At 36.4% G+C, this 27,991-nt stretch overlaps 1 protein-coding gene across 3 annotated transcripts in view; it reads right to left on the bottom strand.

Moving 5' to 3' along the window:
- The window catches only part of LOC150084897 (zinc finger protein ubi-d4-like), a 316,607-nt gene that overhangs the window by 113,927 nt on the left and 174,689 nt on the right, over positions 1–27,991 (bottom strand). For all 3 annotated transcript variants that reach the window (XR_016547118.1, XM_090376684.1, XM_090376685.1), the window contains exon 6: positions 15,420–15,551. Coding sequence is in view for 2 of the 3 variants with exons in the window: in XM_090376684.1 (XP_090232810.1) it covers positions 15,420–15,551 (132 nt within the window). In the remaining variant the exon portion in view is untranslated. The remainder of the gene's footprint in view (positions 1–15,419; positions 15,552–27,991) is intronic.

Genomic DNA, 27,991 nt, shown 5'->3' with positions numbered 1-27,991 from the left:
TGTGATTTTGGCCATAAACCATAGTGTGAGGCCACTATAAATTTTTCCGGGTAAGAATTTTTGATCCAGTCCGCCTCTGTTTATCGATAATTGCTTTTCTTTTTCTCTCTGAATCTGCAGTGTCTTCACCAGGACGCTTCCTTTTCACACCTTTTAATTAAGTATTTTACTCATTTTTAGGGAATAAAGCACAATTACAAAACGAGGAGGCACGCTTGATACGCATAAACAAAGCTGCGCGCATGTAGCAACTGAATAAACAACACCATAAAGGCAGAGATACACTATTAACACCTCACATTTCTAGGGGTTACTACCATAAAACAATAAAAATCCAGTTGCGTTTCTGCTAGTGAAATCTGTTATAAACTGGTAGTAAACTCGATCTAATTGCATTTGCGATTATACCGATAGCTGGAATTGTGTTGGTTTTTGCGTTATTATGGTGAAATGTGTTTCCCCTTCACTGATATAAAAAACATAAAAGCAGCAAAGTTGAATTTTGTTCATCTTTCGCTCTCAATCTCCGCCGTCGCACCGTATATCGATAACATATGAAAAACGACCTTGAAGATAGTGGGCGGCAGCGTTGCCAAACGAAAAAATCAAGAACCGCGTAACTCCGAGTTCGCGTAAGTCGGGGTAGCGTAAGTCGGGGTATTACTGTATAAGTAAAGAAATCCTTGCTGTTTTTCTTAGCATCTTTTGCCAAAGATTTCTCGTAATCTGCCTTCACTTGCCTAACTTCCTTTGTGACCTGATTACAGACTAGCTTATATCTGCCATAGGCTTCTGAGTCGCTTGATAATTTATATGCATCCCATGTACCCCTCTTCCCTGCCACAAGTCTCATCAGCCCATCTGACAACCATTTAGGCCTAAACCTTGAACAACATTTCTTAATAGGTATGAAACTTTTAGTAGCATCCAGTTGCTACTAAAAGTTGATCATCAGTTGATCCCGCTGTACAGAATTTAAAAACTGTATAAGACCACTATACTCACCTTTACGGAAGCAAAAACCCTTTCCTTTACCCCTGATGGTAATTAAATCTTTAAGTAAATCCCACATCAGTACACTGTGATCACTGCCACCTAGTGGTTCCTTTATCTGCAAATTCTTAATACAAGAATGATCACTGCTGATAACCAGATCAAGAATATTACCTTCTCTGGTTGCCTCTCGAACATGCTGCTGCAAAAAAACAATTATCCAATAAATCCACAAAATCTTACTAGTGTGTGAGTGACCAATCCACAAGTTCCAGTCAATATCTGGGAAGTTAAAATCCCCCATTATAAGACATTCTGATTTACTAGCCCACTCTATTTCTCTGTACAATTGTTCATTGTACTCATTCGAGTCATTAGGCCTATAACACACTCCTACTCTTTATATTTGCTTTCACAGTGCTTATGTCACACCAAACGGACTCAACAGTGCACTGTATCAACTGGATGCAATTGATATAGATGAACAGGATGCAGTTGATATAGATATTTGAAGTCTTGACCAACACTTCAAATTCATCAAATTTATTTTCTATACTTCTAGCATTGGTACACATGCAAGCACACAGGCACCTATTCCTAGTTACCCTGACACATCCCATATACCCACCTGTTTCACGATGACTGCCATCAGTCCCTGAAACCCGCAGCACCTCTCACTCCAGGTTGCTACTTATTCTAATAGAAGTTGTGCAAGAATCACCTTTACCTCTGCCTGCGGCTACTTTTAACCTTTTAGTCTGTGAATCCCTCCAAGCTAGCAGTTTTCCAACCCACTTAACCCTGCCTCGTTAGCATCAGCAAATATTCTTGCACCCTTTCTATTTAAGTGTATCCCATCCCTGTCTCTACTGTTAACAAGCACAGACCACGCTGAAAAAAATTCTACCCCTTGAGCCTTGCACATTCCCTCCAGGGCCAAATTGATTGACATGGCTCTCATCATGTATTTCCTCCTATCAAGCTGCTGCTATGGATAAAGGGATGGTTGATTGAGAAGGGGAGTGGTTATCAATAAGCACTGCTATTCTTGAACTAATGTTATTAATGGAGTCCCCAATAATAACATTAGTTCCAGTCAATTGTTTTACTAACATTATTAGTCCAACAATGATTCAGTGCAGGTTTGTTGTTTTTCTATTGTTATTTTCTATGTCTATATTAATTATATTGATGAAGGCTTATGATACTGATGAAGGCTTATATTTAATGTCTAAGTGTGCGAATGATATGAAGGTTGGCATGGTGGCTAATGATAGTAATCATGGAATACTATTGCAACAAAATATGGAAAAACTAGGCATATGGGCCAAGAATTGGCAATGAAACAAAGTTGACAGTGGTAATCCCAGATTAACATACCAAATGTGTGATACCAGAGTCAAAGGTGTAATGAATGAAAAAGCCCTGAGAGAATCCTGCAGCAGATATGAATTTTTCTGAGCAATGCAGATAGGCTCTCAGAACAGCTATGGGGTTTTGTCAATGGTATACAGGAATTTTGTCAGAAGGAAAAAGGAAGTGATTATTCTGTTGTATAAAGCAATAGTTAGACCAAATCTTAAGTATTGCATTCAGGTCTGGAGGCTACATTTTAGGAAGGATGTGGATCTGTTGAAGTGGATGCAGGGAAGGGTAGTGAGATCGGTGAGGGGTACAAAAGGGTCTGGAGACTAGGTATATGCAAGGATATGATTCAGGTGTTTAAGGCTATGAATGGGTAAGCTAAATGCCAATGGCATCCTTCCTCTTGCTCAGACTACCAATATGAGGAGGCATAAATTCAAACTGAGAAAGGATGGTTTCATGATAGGTGCAATATACAGAAATCTGCCTTCAGCCAGAGAAAAGTTAATTGTTGCAATAAAAAACTATCTGATGTTGTAGAAGTGCATAAGTTGGATAAAATCAAGGAAAAACCTACACAAACAATTGGACGAGATGGAGAGATGATATGAGAAGTGGTGTGTGCGCGCGCGTGCGCGCGCGTGTGTGTGTGTGTGTGTGTGTTTTTGCTAATGCTGTATAAGCTTGCCATCATGCATCATTTGATACTATTGATACTAAATAAATCACTTTAAAATTATCCTTCTGGTTTAATTACTATTTTCTCATTTTTTATTACTTGAATTATGAATACCCGCATATATTATCCTTTTCTCAACATATATATTTACATATTTCATTTATCAGTTACTAAATAAAGTTGCCATGAATGTATATGATCTTTGGGGGGGGATGAGAGAGAGAGAGAGAGAGAGAGAGAGAGAGAGAGAGAGAGAGAGAGAACAGGTTATTACAGATCTCTTCAAAATAGTGATCACAGTTATGAGTCTCATAATAATTAATTATTATGAGACATAACTGATTTAAGAAATGATAAAAGAGTATATGATTCATGTATTTTTTTAATTAAATTTCTGAAGTGGAGAATTATTAACAGCAAAATAATGTCAGTCATATAAGATAGCTACAATAATATCAGAAAACCTTTTTAAATACTTATCTGTCGGTAATTAAATACTTTTCTACAATATCTTAATTTGGTCCCTTGTCACATATATTCTTCCAGGTATGACATGGAAGGATATGCTACTTGGGAGTTGAAAGTACTGATTCGGGTTCCAATTGGTTGCATTGTAGTGAAGTCTAATTATTCTACAATTAAATCCTTTTCTTGCACATTCATGATATTGTAAAGTGTTTTCGGGTTATATATAGTTATATTTACTCTGTCAAGATCCTACCACCTAATTTCCTGAGATTTCAGTGGTTAGGATGCATATTCATGATAATGAGACTAATAGTAACCCTGGGTATAACTACCTCAGGGTTGCTATTACTTCCTTGAACATAAGGAAGGCATCTGGGGTGGATGGGATCTATCCAGTTATATAAGAGGAGGCAGCAAAGGAAGTAAACAAACCCTTAGCCATAATTATGAGAGCTTCCTTGGAGTCAGGGGAGGTCCCCATGGATTGGAGGCATGCAAATGTATTCTCAATTCACAAAGGGGGTTCAAAAAGATGACACAAGTAACTATAGACCTGTTAGTTTAACTTGTGTTCCAGGGAAAATAATAGAGTTACTGGTTAAAGAAGCACTGCAGAATCATTTAGACAAGACTACAGTTATAGTTCAGACACAGCATGGGTTTGTTAAGGGGAAGTCTTGTCTGATCAATTTCACTGGATACCATGATATGGTCACAAAGAAACTGGATGCAAAAAATAATTTTGATATCATATACATAGATTTTAGGAAAGCTTTTGATACTGTTGCACATGGAAGACTACAAGTTGGAGCAGTACAGTAGCAGTAGGCGTTAAAGGCAAGTTGCTACAATGGATAAAAGGATGGTTGAGTAGAAAAAGACAGAGTGGTAATCAATAGACTGCTCTTCATGGACTAATGTTATTAGTGGAGTTCCCCAGGGGTCTGTGTTGGGCCCCATTGTTGTTTTCTGTATTTATCAATGATATTGATGAAATTATATCAGGCTTAATGTCCAAGTTTGCAGATGACATGAAGGTTCATAGGTTTGTTAATGATAATGAGGTATGGTACGTACTACAACAGGATCTAGAAAAGTTGAGCAAATGGGCTGAAAGGTGGTGACTGAAGTTTAATATTGACAAATGCAGAGTAACATACAGATTGTGTGATATTATACTTAAAGTAGTGGAGAATGAAAAAGACCTGAGGTAACTGTGCAGTCAGATATGAAGTTTTCTGAGCAAAGAAGACAGGATGCTAGAGCAGGTCATGGGGTTTTGTCAATGATATATATGATTTTTTTCTGGCAGGGATAAGGAGGTGATTATCCCTTGTATAAGGCAGTGGTCAGGCCACACCTTGAGTACTGCATGCAGGTCTGGACGCCTCATTTTAGGAAGGATGTAGATCTGCTTGAGTGAGTACAGAGAGGGGCAGCGAGATTGGTGAGTGGAACAGAGTTGCTCTTATGAAGAAAGGCTCAAGTTCTGTAAATTGCAGCGTCTGGAGACTAGGTACCTGCAGGGTGATATGACTGAGGTGTATAGAGCCTTGAATGGTTTGAGCAAGCTCAATGCTGAAGGGATTCTTCCTCTTGCTCAGATTCCACACCTGAGGGGGCATAAATTCAAATTGAGGAAAGACAGTTGTAGAATAGATGTGTGGAAATTTGCCTTTAGCCAGCAGGTAGTTGATTGCTGGAACAAACTTCCATCTGTCGTTGTGGATGTTGTTGTTGTTATTTGGTTTTTAGGAGCATTAGCAACTAAGGCCATATTGCTCCGGGGATATGCGGTGGTCATTCACTGATCTTTCCGCATCCTCCGTATTTGGTGGTGACGGACTCGAACCCCGGTCTAATCAAGAAGCGTGTGCTACGCACTGCTGCTCCTTCCCGCTGGCTACGGAGGCGCCTGTCATGGAAGTTGACAGCTTAAACATATTTAAGATAGAATTAGATAAACTTTTGGAGTGAATAGATGAGTGAAATGGGAAGTTTTTTTTTTTTTTTTGGCTGATGCTGTATAAGCTTGCTTTCATGCATCATATGCCCCTACTAATGCTAAATCAGCCAGTACAGTGTATAATAATCTCAATGCCTCAAATCTCTCAGTTAGTGACTAGAGGGAGTCTGGGGGAAAGGGAGATGTCAGGCCCACATTATGTCAAGAAGCTGGGTATATCATGCTGTGTATACTTTATCCAAAAATTTCATTAAATCATACATGTTCCCCATCCTCTACTTATCTATGAATGCATCGCGAATTTTTAAACTAACAAATAAGCTTTTAGGACATCGTACATTACTGGCTAGATTATGAGAAATTGGCATATTTTGGTAAAATATGCTCCCTCTATATTTAATAACTGTGACATGATGTGAAACTATCATGGTAATTTTAGAAATCTACACATAAAAATGGGTTAAAAACAGCATTTAAGTTCTTAACGGTAAAAATCATGGTGGCTAGTGTAATCTGCCAAACCCCTTTTACTTTTTTTCTGACAGAATCTCAATTATCAGTAGCCTCAACTACCAACTCTTGCTCAAACTATTTGCTCTATGAATCCTTTTGCTTCAAAGGTGGTACTTATTGCATATGTCCATTCCAATATTTCTTGTTATAGATCTCCTAATTTGGAATCCACTCTTTTTGATCTCTTCTGGCTTAAAATCTCTCTCTCTCTCTCTGTGCCTCATTCTGTAAAATTCATCTGCTGCCTCTGTTCTTCTCCAAACTCTAATAACTCTGAACTCTTTGACTCCCTTTCTTTGAAAGACAACTTTCTCCAGTCTAACTTACCTAATCGTGAGGTAATTTTCCTTGGTGATTTTAATTTTCACAACTCCAATTGGGTGTTAGACTAATTATGCAAAATTATGCTAAGTTTGGCATTAATTACATGGATCCAGCTTGTTGAGACACCCAGGCTTTGGTAATTACTAATCAGCTCACGCAGCTTGTTCATTCATCTAACAGAATACTAAACAATCATAACCACACACCAATTCTTGATCTTTTTTCTCACCAACAACCCATCGAAGTACATGGTAAATATTAGTGGTCCTTCCAATCACAAACTTGGTTATGTTCTCCAATGGAACCTCACTCTCGTGGTCATTTTCAGAATTATGTTTTTTGTCATTATGGATATATGAAATGGGATAGTCTGTGAATTTCAAACTTTTTTTGCGCCTCGGCTGGATTACTGTTTTAAACCTCCTGATTCCAATGTCTGCAGAGATCATGTTAGTGATATTACTCATTTAGGTATGAAATCCTTTATTCTACCCTAAAATTTCAGCCTTTAGCCACACTTTATTTTTCTAGTAAATGCACTAAGGTTGTTCAAGATAAGAATATAGCATATTGCAATTGGCTTGTATTCAAATATTCAGTTTAATTTTCTGCCTACAATGAAGCTAGCAACAATTATAAAACAATTATTAATAAATCCAAACTTGATTTTGAACTGTCTCAGAGTAGGAAATTTCTTTTTGTCCAAATGGTAGTCAAGCATTATGGTCTCTTGCCAAAGTTACTGGATACAACTGTTGTCCATAAATCATCTCACTGGTGTTACCAATAGATGGTTCTATGCATCCTTAGCTAAAGATAAGCTAAGTAGAATCCTATTTTTTTTTTCTAATTCTTGTTTCAATGATCTTGGAATTGCAGAAGGATGTTGGAAAAATTTTGAACAAAATGATGCTAAGTAAGCTACAAGTTCTTATGGCATTTCTCCCCTTGTTCTCAAAATGTGTCATCTTGTTGTGTTGCCTTTCACCACTTTCCACTGTTGTTTTTCCTTCAAGCTTGGAAATTTGCCCATAACCAGCCAGTTCCTAAAAAGTATGAAAAATCCTCCCTGCCAATTACTGCCTAATTGCACTTACTTCTACTCTTTTCAAAGTTACAGAGAAATCCATCAACTGCCAACTCTTAAAACTCACTTGAAATCTTCTGTCTCGATCAACAATTGCCAATATGGATTATGTCAGTGTTGATCCACTGGTGATATCTTCATTTAGGTGACTTATTTTTAGGAAAATTCAATGGAAAAATTTTAGTAAAACTCAATCAGTTGCTCTTGACATTTTTAAACCTTTTGATCATGTTTGATATAGAGATCTTCTAAACAAACTCCCATCTTGTGTTTGGAGTTTTCATTAAAAAATAACAATAACAATAAAATTTTAAAATATAACACATACATCAGTGAAGGCTCATAGCCAGGTTGTAGTCAGCCAGCAATGAATAGAGACCTATGAAAGTTGTTCGATAACTTTCTAACCTAGCATAGAAAGAACTATTATATGATGTTGGCTTTACACTATTTTTAAGTCTCCTTGTAACTTAATGAACTTCTACAGCCATGTTTGAGATTCATTATTCTACTTATGCAGTTGCTTCTTGAAGATTCTGAAAACAGTGGTGTGCCGCAACTATCATCTTATCATCCAACCCATATCTCTTTCCAGATAAGTTGGCTTTCAGATCTGAGGATAGGCAAAAATCACGCATTATATCTGGCAAGTATGGTGGATGGGGCGACAATTCATCGTGGCTACAATTTAATTGCATTTCATAATTTGGTTACTAAGTTATCGTAATACTGTCTATTTATTGTTTGTCCCTTTGGAAGATAATCTACCATTGTTATTATCTTTTAAATACCAAACGACAGATGCCACAACCTTGCTTGCTGATGCAACTGACTTGACGCCCTCTGGAGGCCTAAATATATTTGCAGAAAGTTTTCAGGATGTGTTTGAAATTATGCAAAAAGTGTTGCTTTGAAAATTTGAATCAGACATTTCTGATCATGTGTCAAAGGGCATTCAACATGCATGTATTCAACATGCAGAAACCTTTCATGACCTAATTCATTTGACACAATGTTTTGCACCTATTTCAATTGAGATGCCTAGACTGAGTTTCTCTAATAGTTACTCATCAATCATCCATTGCCATGTCATTAACTTCATTGATGTTTTCTAAAGTGGTTGCTATTAATGGATGTCCACTGTGCTGTTCATTTTTTAGGCTGATTCTACCATATTTAAATTCAGCTACAAAATTTTCAAATTTGCATGTCATGCAGCAGATTCTCCTGCTGTATTTACCACATGGTCATAAATATCCATGCTGGATAAACCCTTTTTTGTAAAGATTTTATTACGGCTCAAAGTTCAATTTTTTCTGTTTATGGATGCAGGCTCAAAGAACTTAGCATTAGTAGAGGCATTTGATGCAAGAAAGCAAGCTTATGCAGCATCAGCCCAAAAAAAAAAAAAAAACCACTTCTACTTCACCCATCCGTTCGTTCAAAATACCTGTCCAGCTGAGCATTAAACTTATTTAGGCTATCAACTTCCACGACAAGGGATGGAAGTCTGTTCCACCAACCAACCAACCACTCGCTGGCTAAAGGCAAATTGCCGCACGTCTATCCTACATCTGTCTTTCCTCAATTTGAATTTATGCCCTCTCAGGTGATTATTCTGAGCGAGGGGAAGAATCCCATCAGCATTGAGCATGCTCAAACCATTCAATGCTTTATACACCTCTATCAGATCACCTCGCTGGTGCCTAGTCTCCAGACACTGTAATTTGCAAAACTTAAGCCTTTCTTCGTAAAAGCACCCCTTTGTTCCATTCACTAATCTTGTTGCCCTTCTCTGTACTCGTTCCAGCAACTCTACATCCTTCTTGAAATGAGTCCTCCAGACCTGTATACAGTACTCTAGGTGTGGCCTGACCATTGCCTTATACAAGGGAATAATCACCTCCTTATCCCTGCTAGAAAAATTCCTATATATCATTGACAATACACCATGAGCTACTCTTGCAGCCCATCTGCACTGCTCAGAGAACTTCATATCTGCCTGTACAACCACCCCCAGGTCCCTTTCATTCTCTACCACTGTCAGTGTAGTACCACAGATTTGATATGTTGCTCTGGGGTTGCTGTTTCCCATGTGTAGTACGTTACATTTGTCAATGTTAAACTTCATTTGCCACCTCTCAGCCCATCTGCTCAACCTTTACAGATCCTGTTGCAGCAGCATAGTGTCTTGACAACCCTGCCTACCTTTGTATCGTCTGCAAACTTGGACATTAAGCTTGATATACCATCATCAATATCATTTATAAATAAAGAAAACAATAATGGACCCAACACTGAGCCCTGAGGGACTCCACTAATAACATTAGTCCATGATGAGCAGTGACCACTGATTACCACTCTCTGTCTTCTCCCCCTCAGCCACTCCTTTATCCACAGCAGCAATTTGCCTCCAATGTCACACTGCTCCAATTTGTGCAGCAGTCTTCCATGTGCAACAGTATCAAAAGCCTTTCTAAGATCCAAGTATATAATATCAAAGTTATTCCCTGCATCCAGTTCCTTTGTGACTGCATCATAGTATCCAATCAAATTGGTCAGGCAAGACTTCCCCTTAACAAAACCATGCTGTGTCCAAGCTATAACTGAAGTATTGTCTAAATGATCCTGCAGTGCTTCTTTAACTAGTGCCTCCATTAATTTTCCTGGAACAGAAGTAAAACTCACAGGTCTATAATTGCTTGTGTCAGCCTTTGATCCTCCTTTGTGAATTGGGGTCCCATTTGCACATTTCCAGTCTATGGGTACCTCCCCTGAGTCCAAGGAAGCTCTCATAATTATGGCTAAGGTTTTGCTTACTTCCTTTGCTGCCTCCTTTAATATAACTGGATAGATCCCATCCACCCCGGGTGCCTTTCTTGTGTTTATCTTCAACAGTTTCTCCTCCACTTTACTCCCAGTTATTTCAAGATACACCTCTGGCATTCCCCTCGCTGAATAACTCCTCATGTGTGAATGTCGATGCAAAATACTCATTTAGTTTGTTAGCTACCTGGGCAGGATCATCAACAGTTGACCCATCGATATCAAGTGGACCAATCTGATTCATCCCCTTTCTTCTAGAGTTTACATAAGTAAAGAACTCTTTGCTGTTTTTCCTTGCATCCCTTGCCAAAGATTTCTCGTACTCTGCCTTCGCCTGTCTAACCTCCTTTGTGACTTGGTTACAGATCAACTTGTATCTATCATAGGCTTCTGTGTCATGTGTTAATTTGTATGTATCCCATGCATGTTTCTTCTCTGCCATATGCCTCATCAGTTCATCTGACATCCATTTAGGCCTAAACCTTGAACAATATTTCTTAGTTGGTATGTAAAGCCTAGTAGCTATCAAGTTAAGTTCTTTGAATGCTTCCCATTTTGCATTTGCTGTTGGTAACATCATCAGTTGGTCCCACTGTATAGAATTTAAATACTGTCTCAGTCCATCGTAGTCGCCTTTACGAAAGCAATAACCCTTCCCTTTACCCCTAATGGTAGTTACCTCTTTGAGTAAATCCCACTTCAGCACACTGTGATCACTGTCACCTAGTGGTTCATTTATCTGCAGATTCTTAATGCATGAAGAGTCACTGCTGATAATCAAATCAAGAGTATTCCTCCCTCTATTGCCTCCCGAACATGCTGATGTAGAAAACAGTCATCCAATAAATCCACAAAAAGCCTTGCTAGTGTGTGAGTGACCAGCCACCAAACTCCAGTCAATATCTGGGAAATTAAAATCTCCCATTATAACACTCTCTGATTTACTGGCCCACTCTATTTCCCTGTACAGTTTCTTATTATACTCATCAGAGTCATTAGGCCTATAGCACACTCCTACTCAAAATTTTGATCTCCCAATGCTTATGTCACACCAAACTGACTCGACACTGCACTGTCCAGCAATGTCCACTGGGTTCACTTCCTTGGATTTTATGTATTTCTTAACTAATAGCATAACCCCTCCTCCCTTCCTATCCAGTCTATCCTTTCTGTAGACGTTGTACTCCCCAAATTCCAGTTCTGCATTCCTTATATCTGTGTGACACCAAGTCTCTGATATCCCAACAATATCTGCCTTTGATGTTTTGAGCAATACCTCAAATTCATCAAATTTATTTACTAAACTCCTAGCATTGGTGTACACGCAAGTATACATGCACCTGTTTCTATTCTTAGGTACCCTAACACAACCCATGTGTTTACTTGTACCGCAATGACTCCCAGCAGTCTCTGAAATATCCTGAATCTTGTTTTTCAGGATTCTGCTCATTCCAATAGAAGCAGTGCAAGAATCTCTTTCACCTCTGCCAGTGGCTACTGTTAATCTATTCGTCTTTGTATCCCCCCAAGCTAGCAGTTTTCCGACCCACCTAACACTGCCTCGATAGCATCAGCAAATATTCTTGCACCCTTTCTATTTAAGTGTATCCCATCCCTGTAGAAGCAATCTCTCCTGTTAACAAGTACAGTCCAGGCTGAAAAAAATTCTACCCCTTGAGCCTTGCACAATCTTTACAGGGCCGAATTGATCGACAAGGCTCTCATCATATACTCCCTCCTATCATGTCTGGGCAGAATTGCAGACACTTTCAAATTCAACCCTATTTCACGGCTTTTTTTCAAAAGTGACCTGTACTTGTTAAGCAATTCTGCCGGTCTCCTACTCTTGATATCATTAGTGCAAAAGTGCCAACTTTAACAACTTTGAACAATAGCTTTGCATGTGTTTGTACAAAGTTTCAAATTATTCAAAAAAATATATATGCACAAAAAAATACATCTTTCTTCCAAACTTATCAAGCAACCCTCATATGTTTAATGTTATTTCCATGCAGATGTAGGATTTCAAATAGAGATATTGTCATAGCAATACAGTGTGGATGGAGTTACAAAATATCTATAACCCAGCAGCTAAGTGATTGCTTTGTTAGATATTCTGTTATGTTTTCTTGTGCCCTTTCATAAAATGAGATTAGTAGAGAATTATGAATAGTTTAGTTTCAAATTTAAAAACATTACCAATAATACAAATTATGGATAGTAATTTTCAAAACTATAAAGTTAAAAAATCAAAATGCAAGTTGAACTACACACCACCACTGACTTATAATAATGATAAAGGAATTTCTTCTCTCTCTTGGGAAAAAAAATGAAGTGCACTCCCACATCATTAACACACATATATATATTAAATTATGTATAAGAATACGGAATTTGAGGAATAGAAATAGAAAAAGAGTATCAGAACAGATTAATGCCATCAAAAAATGATTGAACATTACAGCAGTCTGTATATTATTTTTTTATTTTTTAAAACTTAATACAACTGGATAAATTGGAGAATTTGCATACAACTTAAGAAATTTAATAAGAATTTAGAATATAAGTATTAGGGTTGAAAACTATACCCATGAGGCCAAAGGGCCAAGTATTTAGGTAACCTAAGTTGGACTTCATTGTTGTACCCTATAAACAAACACAGATTATAATATTATAATCTATGTGTTTATTTATAAATTTTATAATCTAATAAATCTTAATAAATTTTATAATCTAATATAATCTAATATAATATTATAATCTATGTGTTTATTTATAAATTTTATAATCTAATAAATCTTAATAAATTTTATAATCTAATATAATCTAATATAATATTATAATCTATGTGTTTATTTATAAATTTTATAATCTAATAAATCTTAATAAATTTTATAATCTAATAAATCTTAATAATTTTATAATCTAATATAATATTATAATCTATGTGTTTATTTATAGGGTACAACAATGAAGTCCAACTTAGGTTACCTAAATACTTCGCCCTTTGGCCTCATGGGTATAGTTTTCAACCCTAATACTTATAATCTAAATTCTTATTAAATTTCTCCAGTTGTATGCAAATTCTCCAATTTATCCAGTTGGTATTAAGTTAAAAAAAAATATATATATATATGTTACGGGCAATATGATAAATCGGAAAGTATACATAATTACCGGCTATTATGTATAATTCCCAATAATATTGGAGAATATGCTTAATTTATCAAACATACCGGATATTATGAATAATCTCCAATGCTTACTGGTAATATTGATTAATTGAAATTAGATGCCAACAGAATACAAAAAAAAATCAGTTTAATGTTATTTATTATTACAAGATAAACTATGATGACATTTTGAATTGCACAGTTTGTTACTATTTCTACAACTACATTTATTACTGTTGCATTTTCCTTTATAGTTACATTTTTTGTAACCTTGACCACCAAATGCAACACTTATAAATTTTTCATGGCATATAGAAAACTCATTTCTGGTATAAAGGTTGGGTTGCTTCTGGCTCTGTCAACATCAGGAATTCTTATACATACCTAATGGCTTCCCATGAGGTTGTTGTTCTTCCTCTTCTTTTAAATTAACAACAACTTCTTTGGGAAGCCATGAGGTTTTGAGGCCAATTTTAATGGGAGAACCAAAAATAGCTTCATAGGGACTGCATTTAATTCCTTGGTGATATGCTCTATTTTTCATTAATTGAACAAATCGTAATCCTTCACTCCAGTTGCGTGTTTCATTAGTTTCTAGCCATGTACTCAATATATTCTCTATGTCCTGGTTTGCACGTTCAACAGAACCTTGACTCTGGCTGTGTCGAGGTTTACCATGTACGATTTTGAGTTCTTCCCAAGAAGAACATAATTCTTCAATAACTTTATTCACGAATTTGCGACCATTATTGCTTTGAAGGATAGAAGGAGCTCCAAAAATAGTAAATATATCCAATAAAACATAAGCAACTTCTTCAGCACGTTTGCTTTTTAAGGGACGCAACTGTACAAATTTTGTTAGGTGGTCTTGATATATAAGAATAAATTTGTATCCCTTGTCTTGCTGACTTTGCATGTCAATCAGGTCTACCTGACACCTATTATTCATTTCGTTAAACATCATTGGCTTAACCACCAAACCTTTTTTAGGAACTTTACTTTTCTTCTGACAAGGCTCACATAAATTTAAATATACCATTACAGAGTCAGCAGTTATATTTTTATACTTTTTTTGAATATCGTTCATCATCCGATTTCTTCCCCCATGGCCAATAGCTATATGAATATTATGTATTGTATCAAAAATTTCCTCAGTGCAGACATATTTTATGCTTTGGTTATTTTCTTGAACAGGGTAAATCAATTTATTACAATCACCTACTTTAATTATATCATAGCGCTTGAGTCTTTGGTAATCTGCTGGAGTTTTCCCTGTGGTTTTCAATTTTAGTGCAAAAATGTCATTTATCAGCTGTATATATTTTTCTTTCGTTATAAAACCTTTGTTACTGCATTTTGTTTCTATTACTTTCATTATAGTTGCAGTAAAACTTTCTTTCATTTTTTCAAAGGTATCCATAACCGTTACACTTTGGCAAACTACAAAAATTTTCATTACATGTTAATTTCTAATTGTTTTTCAAAGAAAACTTACCTATGGACATAAACTAAATACATTTAACTTTATCTATAAGTATAACGTTGCATTAAACAGTAAGAATGCAGACTCAGTGGTAGTTCTAGTTCAGCCCAACAATGCTGCACTAACTAAATGCTGATTAAATTCTGTTGCACTAAACGGTAGAAATATAGACACAGTGGTCGTTCTCGTTCAGCCCAACAGCGCTGCACTAACTAAATGGCGGTATATTATAGGTTTTAGAAGCGGCTAGTCGGCTCAACAGTGCGCAGAAGCACTTCCCTTCACTTCATTCATATGATTTCTTTGTCCTATTTATCAAATACACCAGCGAGCGCTGGAGAATATGTAAAATGACTGGTATATTTAATAAATTGCTATATATTTATTAAATTCTCCAATATTATTGGCGATTATACATATTAATCTGCTAATTATTCATAATCACTGGATTAATCAAATTTACCGTAACATATATATATATATATATATATATATAGAGATAGATAGACAGATAGATAGATAGAGCGCAAAATTGACCTTACCTGATCTACCACAATCAGCACAAGAAACCAACTCTTCTGCTTGTCTGGTCTTTTTGTTTTCAACACTGTCTCCAAGGCAAAAGTCACAGTAAGGACTTGCAGATACTGCTTTGGTAGAGGCACTTTTCTTTTCTATTAAATAATAAGTATACTGATATAGTTGTAGATTATTATAAATATAAAACAGCATGAAATACAGTTAATGATACTACATATTTAAAAATTTCTTTTTGTGTCTTTGTTTTTTTATGCACAGACAAATCTCATTTCAGCCACTGAGTCAGGATTATATAAATTATTTTCTATTTTATGTATAATTCTGTTAGAATATTCAAAAACAGAATATATGGAAATCTGTATGTGCAATTAAGCATTATTATACTTATTTACTGTAGTCAGCTGTCCTTGGGGTCATAACATCTGAATGACTTTACCATTTGAGTGTGATCTGTAACTATATATCAATGGCATTCAGATTTTCTTTTCCCAAACAGAAACTTTCTTTTATCACTCCTCAAATATCAAATAAGAATTAAATAATGTCAACGTGCCTTTATATACAGTAAGTTCAGAAATGCATACCCCACAGTTTGCATAAATTCTTTACAACTTTGAACTTGTAACTAGATATGAATGGCTTACTACTTATGATCCTTTTCCATCTTTTTATCAAAATATCTTTTAAATTTATTCAGCAACCTGTTGCTGAATAAATTAAAAAGATATTTCGCATCTACACTCACATATGATAAATTTTTAGGAATGGAAACACCAGAAGTACAAAGTTATAACTGGAAGCTATATGATTTTGTATATCAGCTATATGATATCTGAGAAGAAAGAGAAAATGCTGAAGCTAAAAATAAATAAGGCATAATGGAATCAGGACTGATGGGATCTATCTAGTTATATGTATTAAAAGAAGCAAAAAAAGAGGTAAGCAAACCTTTGACCATGATTATCAGAGGATCCTTGGATTCAGGGAAGGTGTCTATAGACTGTATATGTGAAAATGTCTTTCCAGTTCAAAGGAAAGTAACAGAGTCAGTGGGTAAAGATGTATTCAGGATCATCTTAACAGAAATGGAATTATAACGAAATTATGGGATGGGTTTGTTAAGGGGACCCTGTTTGACCAATCTGATTAGCTAATTTTAACATTACATATTTAGATTTCAGTAAAGCTTTTCACACTGTTCCACACAAAAGACTGTATTACAAATTGGAGCAGTGCAGCATAAGGGTTAAATTAGTACTATGGATAAAGAGATTGTTGAGTGGGGAAGTAGAGACCAGTAGTTTATCAAGCTCTAACAGGCAGCTAAATTATTTTGTAATAACTGGGAGTAAAGTGGAAAAGAAATTGTTGAAGTTAAACATAAGAAAGGCACCTGGGATTTTTTATTTTTATTAATAACAAGATACACAACAGGTAACCATTAACAGTGTATCTGAGATCAGAACAATAAACATAATAATAATAATATGAAATCCAACAGGAAGATAAACATTGATAGAGATTCAAACATTAAAAATCATATGTACAAAAGAGGATTGCATTAAGTTAAGTTACCGGTAAAACAAATAATAATTAATCAGTTAGAGAATAAAAAAATAATAAAACACAAAATATTAATAAACAACAATAATTAGATGAGAGCTAGTCACTTTGCAGTTTAAGAGAAGAGGCAAACTTGTGGATGGAGTTCATCAGTGATTGGAAGTTGTCAAAGAAGTCAATGAGATAGTCATTTGCTGATTTACTGATTCTGTTCAGTGGACTGAACTTCATAAAGTCCGTGGTGGCAGAGTCAAGGCGAAACGGTGTAAGGTTCCTGACTTGTCTACAAGGAGCATTGAGGTTGATTTTGCTAAGAATATCAGATGCTTCATAAGTTTCAGTGATTACTTTGGCAAGAAGGGTGATGTCAGCAGTAACACTTCTGGTGCACAGAGGCCTCAGATGAAAGTAAGCACACAGCGATTCATAATACACTGAGTGATAGAATAGAGGATTGCGGTACGTAAGGTAATGGACAAAATATTTTGGACTGCTTCAATTTTGTTAGTTAAAGTCTTTGTGTGAGGATTCCAGATGGGTGAACTGAATTCAAGGATTGGCAGAACAATAGTTTTATAAAGGATAACCGCATATCTGTAGTTTTTGAACTTGTATGTGTTCCGTTTGATGAATCCCAGTGTTTTGAATTCTTTGCTGGTGATTTTAAGGACATGAGCATCGAATTTAGCACTGATGGAGAAGAGAATCCCCAAGTCGTTAACTTGGTCACACCTTTCGATTTATCAATGATATTGATGAAAGTATATCAGGCTTAATGTCGAAGTTTCCAGATGATACAAAGGTTGGCAGGGTTGTTAATGACAGTAATGGCAGTGTGCTACTGCAACAGGATCTAGATAATTTGGGCAGATGGGCTAAGAAGTGGCAACTGAAGTTTAACCTTGACAAATGCAAAGTACTGCATATGGGTAGAAGTAACCCCAGAGAAATGTACCAACTGTGTGGTACTACACTTAAGGTGGTAGAAAATGAAAAAGACCTGGGAGTAATTGTGCAGTCAGATATGAAGTTTTCTGAGCAGACAGGTTGCCAGGGCAGGTCATGGTGTTTTGTCAATGATATATAGGAATTTTGCTAGTAGGGAAAAGGAGGTGATTGTCCCTCTGTATAAGACAATGGTAAGGCCACGCCTTGAGTACTGTGTACAGGTCTGGAGGCCTCATTTTAGGAAGGATGTAGATTTACTTGAGCGTGTACAGAGAAGGGCAATAAGATTGGTGAGGGGAATGAAGGGATCCTCTTACCAAGAGAGTCTTAAGTTCTGAAAATTGCAGTGGCTGGAGACTAGGCACCTGTGTGGTGATCTGATCGAGGTGTATAAGGCCTTGAATGGGTTGAGCAGGCTGAAGTCTGATGGGATCCTTCCACTTATTCAGATTATGAACCTAAGGGGGCATAAATTCCAATTAAGAAAAGACGGATGTAGAATAATGTGCGGAAATTTGCTTTTATAAAGCGGGTGGTTAATTGCCGGAACAAACTTCCATCAGTCGTGGAAGGTGATAGGTTAAATAAATTTAAGGAGGAACTGGACAGGCATTTGGAGGGAATGGTGTGATTTTTTTTTTTTTTTTTTTTTGGCTGATGCTGCATAAGCTCATACATTTGCTTTCTTGCATCACATGCCACTACTACTACTACTACTACTACAGAGTTAATACTGTACTCCATATTTATTAGTTGTGGAGATCTGCCGGATGAGAAAGAGATTACTTTGCACTTCGAGAGGTTAGCAGACAAGCCATTCAGAGATAGCCACAGAGAGAATTTATTGAGAGCACATTGAAGCTGTTGAGAATCGGTAATCTCCTTCACTGTTGAGTAGATCTTAAGATCATCTGCACAGAGAGCAACTTGAACATTGGAGGTGTAGATGAAAAAAGGAAGATCATTTATGAAAACAATGAAGAGAAGAGGACCTAAGCCTTGTGGTACTCCACTTAGTGGAATAAAACAGTCTGAGTTCACTTGATTGATGATAACGCTCAAGGAACGATGCGTAATATAGCTGCATAGCCATGAGAGCAAAGGGTCGTGGATACCATATAGTTTAAGTTTTTCCAGAAGTTGTTCGTGCAGAACTTTATCAAATGCCTTAGATATGTCTGTGTAGACTGCATCAACCTGAAGGTGGTTATCAAGAGCTTCAGAGGTGTATTGTCAGAAAGGAAGTAAATTTGTGACTACTGACTTGCCACTGCAGAAACCATGTTGATTCTGATCAATGAAAGGCCTGAAGAATTCGAAGAGATGTTTGTGTACTGCTGTGTCGAAGAGTTTAGCCCGGCTGTTTTGCAAGGTTATGGGTCTGTAATCAGTTACATCATTTTTATCACCTTTTTTGAAAATAGGAACTATATTGACCTGCTTAAAGTGCTTAGGATACTTCCCCAGCCTGAGAGACAAGTTGAAGATCCACAGTACAAGGGGTTTTAAGGTAGTGACAGTCATTTTCCAAAATAAGCCTGGAATGTCATCTGGGCCTCTAGTATAGTCATTTCTCATCCTTTTTAATGCCAAATTTAAATCTTCATTAGTAATAAAGAGGTTAATGAGGATATCATCTTTAACAGGTGTGAAGTCAGGAAATGAGGCAGGTCTCAATGTATCCTTTGTTTGAATTCGGGAAAAATGTTTGGCCAACTCTTGAGCAATACAGAATTCATCCGGTAAGAGAATTCCATCTGCGTTATGGAGTTGTAACTTTCTACTGGTTATATTCTTATGCTTCATGTAATTCCAGAATGGTTTGATATCTCTGTGAGTCAGCAGACTATCCTGAACTGACTCTGTATACATATTGTAAGAGTTTAATATGAGCGTTTTCACTTCTTTGCGGAGTTGGCTGAATTCTTTGGATTTAATTTTATGTATTAGTTCGCTGTTATACCACTGCGGGTAGGTAGAGCGTGCGGTCAGATGGGATTGAGGAACAATGTCAGTATAACTGAGTGGACACAGTTGATCAGGTTGCTGGTGAGCACATCGATGTCATCCATAGCGTCAGAGAGCGGTTTGTCTACGTTGCTGAGAGCTAGGTTGAGTAGAGGCCAGTCAGCCATTCTGAAATTGAATTGTGGAGAATGGGAGCTGCATTTGAAGTTTATGAGAAGTGAAATGATCCGAGTGAAATATAGGGTTGTCATTGTGAACATCTATATGAGTAGAGGAGAATATTACGTCAAGGTAGGCATTTTCACTGGTTGGAAAATCGCAAATTTGTTCAAGACCATAGCTGTCAAGCCTATTAAAGAGAGCCCTAGTTTGCAGTGATGGAGAAGAAGATCCTAAATTGGCCAGTTGACAGATAAAGTCACCCAAAACCATTGCTATGTCGGCAGATTGAATTAGTGGGAAGATGAATTTCAGCAAGCTTTTTAAGTACTGCAAGTCAATATTAGTTAAGGGAGGTGGAAAATAAAGCAATACGATTAAAACTTTTAACTTGACAAGATGAAGAAAGCAGTATAATGATTCAATATTTGTGAAATATGATGCAATTTCGCAGAGTATATGGTTAGAATGTATAATAGCTACTCCGCCCCCACGAGATCCTCTGGATAGATGGATGGGATCTATCCAGTTATATTAAAGGAGGCAGCAAAGGAAATAAGCAAAACCTTAGCCATAATTATGACAGCATCCTTGGATTCAGGGTAGGAACCCACAGACTCACGATATGCAAATGTATCCCCAATTCACAAGGGGGGATCAAAGGGTGACATGTTAGTTTAACTTCTGTTCCGGGGAAAATAATGGAGTCACAGGCAGAGGTGAAGGTGATTCTTGCACAACTTTTATTAGAATAAGTAGCGACCTGGAGTGAGGGGTGCTGGGAGTTTCAAGTACTGAAGGCAGTCATCGTGAAACAGGTGGGTATATGGGATGTGTCAGGGTAACTAGGAATAGGTGCATGTATACCAATGCTAGAAGTATAGTAAATAAATTTGATGAATTTGAAGTGTTGGTCAAGACATCAAAGGCAGATATTATTGGGATATCAGAGACGTGGTGCCACACTGATATCAGGAATGCAGAATTGGAATTTGGGGAGTACAATGTGTACAGAAAGGATAGACAGGATGGGAAGGGAGAAGGTGTCATGCTGTTAATTAAGAAAAACATGAAATCAAAAGAAGTGCATCCAGTTGATATAGACGAACAGTGCACTTTTCAGTCAGTTTGGTGTGACATAGGTACTACGAAAGCAAAAATAAGAGTAGGAGTGTGTTATAGGCCTAGTGACTCAAATGAGTACAATGAACAATTGTACAAAGAAATAGTGGGCTAGTAAATCAGAATATCTTATAATGGGGGATTTTAACTTCCCAGATATTGACTGGAACTTGTGGATTGGTCACTCACACACTAGTAAGATTTTGTGGATATATTGGATGATTGTTTTTTTGCAGCAGCATGTTCGAGAGGCAACCAGAGAAGGTAATATTCTTGATCTAGTTATCAGCAGTGATCATTCTTGTATTAAGAATTTGCAGATAAAGGAACCACTAGGTGGCAGTGATCACAGTGTACTGATGTGGGATTTACTTAAAGATTTAATTACCATCAAGGGTACAGGAAGATACAGTCAGATATGAAGTTTTCTGAGTAGTGGAGACAGGTTGCCAGAGCAGCTCATGGGGTCTTGTCAATGACCTACAGGAATTTTGCTCTCAGGGTTAAGGAGGTGATTATCTCTTTGTACAAGGCATGGTCAGGCCACACCTTGAGTGCTGAATACTGGACTGGAGGCCTCATTTTAGGAAGGATGTAGAGCTGCTGGAATGAGTACAGAGAAGGGCAATGAGACTGGTGAGAAGAACAAAATGTTGTGCTTCCCAAGAAAGGCTTAAATTCTGAAAATTGCTGTCTGGAGGTTAGGCACTGCAAGGTGATCTGATTGAAGTGTACAAGACAATTGTAGAATAGATATGAGGAAATGTGCCTTTAGCCAGCAGGCGATTGATTGCTGGAAGAAACTTCAACATCGGTTGTTGTAGAAGTTGATAGCTTAAATAAATTGAAGGAAGAAGTGGAAAAATTTTGGAGCGAATGGATGGATGAAATGAGGGTTTTTTTTTTTTTTTTTTTATGCTGATGCTGTATAAGACTGTTCTTACATCATATGCCTCTCCTAATGCTAAAGCCGAACTGCTAGCATCCTACTTTTCTTATATCGATGATTTTGGTTAACCACCTGCTACCATTCCCAATACATGCCACGATTCAAATTCGTTGTACATAGTTTCTTATTTTTCAGAATTTTAATTTTTGCCTTTCATGGCAAAATACTAGGATAAATTTTATTGTAATTATATTCTAGTATTTTGCCATGAAGGGGGGGGGGACAACACCATTGAAATAGATAGGAAAAGAATCTCTTATTGACACGCCTGAAGATCACCCTCCAACTGCTGTCGTTTACATTCCCTCTTTCATCTCACAAGTTATGTATCTTCAAAAACATATCCATCCCTTCTTACAAAATTATGCAATATGCAACAATTTTTTATTACGTCCATAGCAGAATGGGGATTCAGTAATATGCGCAACTTATTGCTCAGTATTCCAAACATGCATTCTTCAATTTGCCCTGCTCGAGTTAACTATAATTGAAAATCCTTCGCTCACTGCTCAAATTTTTTTAACGAGTATGGTAGTATTAAATTTTCAGTCAGTCCAAATGCTTCATCCCTTACAAAAACAAACAGCACTGCTGGCTCATTTGTATCAGGAACAGCTTCATTAGCAATCTTTTTCCAAAATTTGAATTTTTAAAAATGTTCAGATCACCATTACATCCATAAGCACCAACATCTATTGCAGTGAAACAGCAATTTGTATTGATTTCTGCATCACGGTATCAAATTTTTGCAATTTGTTTTACTAATTAACATTAGAAGTTCATCAAAACTCTGTATCGACATTCTGTAAAATAAAAAAAAAAAATTCTTGGGAAACTTCCTATGTGTTTGAAACATAATATAAAACTGTCCTGTTTTTAACCTATTTGAATCCACCATCATCATTTTCTCTTTCTACTCGTAATCAACTATATACATAAATGCAATACATCCAACTTGAACAACGTCCATCTCAAAACTGACTGGTGGTATCAATGCAACGTTAGAAACGGCCCCTCTAGTTTGAAATGATCTGACATTAGAAAAGCTACATGTAGTTTGCTGTTTTGGAAGCATTTACAACAGCAGCTGATACCGGCACTTTAAGTGCCCATCTAGTATATCCCTAAAACCTGAGGGACTAACAGAACATGTGCTGAAAATTTGGTGCCAATCTGACACCGAATTCCTTGTTGAGTAATGATCAAACATCTAAATCATACTTCCAATTAAGTACAGAGAACTTGAAATTTTATTGGATAAAAAATAATGCAGAATTTCTAGCAGTCCAATTTTAGTAAAATTTAGGATGGTTCAGCAAATCTTTCTGAAAGACACAAATATAAAACTTCATCAGAATCTATTTGGCAGAAATCAAGCTGTTACATATGAATAGACAGATGTGGGTGAAGACCTCCATGTTTCCTTTAGTAAGACTTTGCTAAAAGAAAAGCCAAAAAGGAACAGCCATAATATTCCTTTTTTGACATAATGGTTTCCAAGTTTTATATATTTTAAATAGGATAAAGGGAAAACAAAGGAGAATGTTAGTATTAGCCCTCCAAGCCTAATGTCAAGAATATGAGGCAACTAGTAGAGAACTCACATTGCGTCCCCCTTGAAGTTAGTGAAAAAGCTGATTGGAAAAATTAGAGTGAAGAAAGTCAAGGTTAAAGGAAATAAAGTCAGAAAGTTCTGAGTCATAACCAGAACTGGGAGAAAATATAGAAAGCCAGTGCTGCAGTCTCATTATAAAATCTCATTATAGCATAATGAGATTTTGAAGCAAGAGGATCAAAAACAGGAGAATCTTGTTTAGGAAATCTCTGAGCATATGTACATTCCAATATGCCCTTGCACATTGGAGTGTACATATACTATAGAAGAGAAGGCATCATAGAGTGAGTAATTAGGGCAAGTGAGATGATTTAAGGTTATGTTATATTTGGTTTTTAGGAGCATTAGCAACTAAGGCCATATTGCTCCGGGAATATGCTGTGGTCATTCCCTGCCCTTTCCACATCCTCCGTATTTGGTGGTGACGGGTCGAATCCCGGTCTAATCAAGAAGCGTGTGCTACGCACTGCTGCTCCTTCCCACCTGGCTACGGAGGCGCCAGATGATTTAAGAAAAGCAAGTTACAACTTCATTAAAAAAAGGTGGAATTTATAAGAAGGTGGAAACAGAATTCAGATTTCCTGAAATCCCCTCAACTCTATGAAGATTCACAGTTTGTTTTATTAACACTTATGAAACGGGAGGGGGGGGGGAGATATTTCGCAAGTATGCCGCTTTGAAATTGAATTAAGTCTGGGCTGAAATATTTTTAGCTCAAGTCCTAAAAACAAATTTTGATCTCACCTCTAACAACAATCATTAGGAACAGTTTACATGAAAGTTGAATGGTAATGCCCCTACATTCTGCTGCCTGTGTTTCTGTTTATTGGTATAGTAATTCAACAGTTAGGGCTTAGACTGCTCCAGATGCTAGGAAGAGAAAGTTTAACTAGTAGTAGGATCAGTCTTGCTAAATCACAAGACTGATCCTACTGAACATATCTGAAACATAATATTTAAGATACTCCAGTCATCACTGCCCAATTACACAAATGAGCTGCCTACTACTCCTTCACAAGATCTAGTTGTCTATCTCTCGAGATTAAGTGGAGTTGCTAAAAGGGCATGCTAATGAGATACTGAACTGTTATATTTAGCCATATATATCCCTCCATGGCAGCCTAATCATTATGATATGTCAAAAATTATGTTCCAGATTTCTGTTTGGAGAGGTCTGGGTTCGATTCCTATTGACAAATGGACGAATTTCTAAAGACCCCTTTATTCAAGATTGTAGTTAACCAATCTCAGGCAGAGGGTTCTCCTGTTACAGATATGAGCTCATGCTTGGGCCTTTAATACCAATACATCTGACCACAGTGGAACATATAGAATACTAACAAATGTAATTAACTTATTTTTTATTATTATTATTTTTTTCTATTACAGTTTTGGATTCAGTGGAGCTTCCATCGTAACTCACAGAGTCAATTTCCATAGCAATCAAAAGCATTGACTACAAAACACATTTCTCAATCACAATGTGATCTTACAGCCCTTGACCTCAACAGACATTTTATACATATCATTTATATTGGATTTTTGTCGTCATCAAATTTTTTTGATAACAACAATTCGATGGTGTATGTTATAAGCACAGCAGTAATACATATAAAGTATGTTCCAGATTTCTGTTTCAAAAATATATGGGCAAAAAATTAATGGCTGTTCACGCTTTGCATCTCACCACAGTTAAGATTTGACTGTACATAAAAGTCAATATATGTAGAACATAAACTTAACTATTATTTTAATAGTTTTATAAAATTTAGTAATCTAAAAATTTAATAAAAATCTGTTTTCCTTAGTTCAGTAGCAAAATTATGAATACATTTTATCTGCAAAATAATTATTAAGAACTAAATAAATACAGTAAAGCCTCAAAAATTGGGCATTTAAAAATCCAGCACTTTTTGAATATTTCTTTGAGAGTAGTTGACCATACAAAGGCAGAGGGGAAATAGGCTAGACAGACTTAAAAAAAAAAAAAAAAGGCACTGCAGTTGTCAAATTCATGCATTATGCTCCATTAATAATTTCCAAAAAAAACAATTTCTTTCTGATTTACATATTTCCTAGACTATATGTTATTATTACTATATATCTGCACTATATAAAATCATTCATTTTGTGAGATAATTAATACTAGTTCACAATATAGTACTTAACAGTACAATAGTCTGTATTTAGTTTTAAAGACAATTCGATTGCTTAATTCATATTGTGCTATTTATACCTCATGTTAAAAAATATTTGTATGCTGCCTCCAGTATAAACGCAGTTTGAATACTACCTCCAGTATGGGTGTTGCGACAATCATAACACCCATACTGGAGACTGCATTCAAATCCATGTCCTTTATTTCTTAGGTAAGTATGTTGCTCAATGGACAAATCTGGAGTTACAGGAGAACATTTGGACTAATGCTGGCAACTATCGTCTATGAAGATTACAGGAATCGGTATTATTTAATAAAAATAACAAATTACCCCTGAATGATTAAGCTATGCATATAACCTTCAAAAAACTGTAATTTTCAAAAATCCACTATGTGCTGTGTCGCGAGGATGCTGAATTTATGAGGTAATACTGTATAACATTATTGCTTAAATAAATGAATTGCTATGGCCCAGCAACAGCACACCAAGCAGATAAGCATTAAAATAAAAGGATGACACATGACAGAAATAATGGTAGTAATGATGATGATGATGATCATGACATCAAATTTATATATTAGTAGAACAGAAGTAAACATATAATAAAACAGTGGACAAAGTTAATCACATTTAAGGAAATTAATTTTATATATAAGCATACTTTCTGATGTATGCTAATGGCGCCTGTTGTCAGAAGAGTTAGATCCATGAGGGAACTTTTGGACTAAGGGCTGAAAGAGACTACTACTACACAGGCTGATCAATTAATTCATGGAATAGCAGTGCCACCATACAACCATTCAAGTTTCAGGGAACTGCACATGATGGCAAGAGAGTGCATGTCCAAGAATACACTGACACAGTTGCATGTTCTGACATGTTGTGTGGAACTACCATCACATGCGGTTAGTATAAACTGTTTTGTGAACAGCATAATGGAAGATTTGAAGCTGAGCAACATTTCATTAAATTCCTATTGTGTCTGATGTGGTATGAGTGCTATATAAATAACAACCACTACCAAAGTCTTATCAAAGAATGGCTTCCAGGAGCATTTCTATGAGTGAGTTCATTAATGCTACAAGCATACACACTTTGAAGGCAATTATTTTGAAAAGGAGAGCGTATCAACAGACCTTAACAACAAACATTAAAATCAAGGTAGGTTCATTCCATGAATTAAATGATCAACTTGATCATTTAAGCAAGTTTCTTAATTTCTTTGTTCTAAGAGGAATGCCAAAAAGAATGGTCTTTGTTAATTGTAATCCACAGTAATTCTACATTTATCAAAAGTTATTGCAAGCTTAGTTGAACAGTTAGTTATCATTCTTATATTAAAGCTTCTACTTGGTACTTCATGCCTTCATGTTAATATGCTTTTCATCACATAAATTAGAAAGTACTTATTTACCATATATTCCAGCATATAAGCTGGCTTTGAAGCATTAAAAAATTGTCTAAAATTTTAAGGTTGACTCATAAGTATAAAATGCTAAACTTGAATTAAAAGCATGTGCTTAGGATTAGAGACAAGAATTAATACACATATTTGCAATTATTATATACAGGATGTCTCAAAAATATTGGTACAAATGTTTAGGGGAGGTAGGTAACATCTAAAGGAATGTGAATCGCATAGGAACTCATAACCGGAAACGTCACGAGAAAGTAGTAGCAGAGGCATAAGAAGCAGAAATGACACAAAACAGTAATTAGTGGCAAACATTTATTTGACATAATATTAACAACGGAATATGAGATGGATGCATTTCATGATGTTACAACAGATGCTCGAAGGTTCCACCATGAGATGTGATGCATGCGTGACACCAACACAGCATGGATTGGCGAACATGGTCGAACACACCTGGAGTTTCTTTGACAGTAGCAGCAGCGCAGACGAGTCTCGCCACGAGATCCATTTCCGTCTCCACATGCGATTCATACACGATTTGAGAGCCCCCAATAGAAAGAAATCAAGGCTCAATAAATCAGGTGAGCATGGGGGCCAGGCAACGGGTCCACCACGACCAATCCATCGATGCCAAAAACGCCTGTTCAAATGGTCACGAACACACCTTCCATAAT

This window comes from Mastigoproctus giganteus, chromosome 6, assembly GCF_048544385.1.
Source record: "Mastigoproctus giganteus isolate SK-2022 chromosome 6, ASM4854438v1, whole genome shotgun sequence".
Taxonomy (NCBI): domain Eukaryota; kingdom Metazoa; phylum Arthropoda; class Arachnida; order Uropygi; family Thelyphonidae; genus Mastigoproctus; species Mastigoproctus giganteus.
This window is presented reverse-complemented; position numbering and strand designations above follow the sequence as displayed.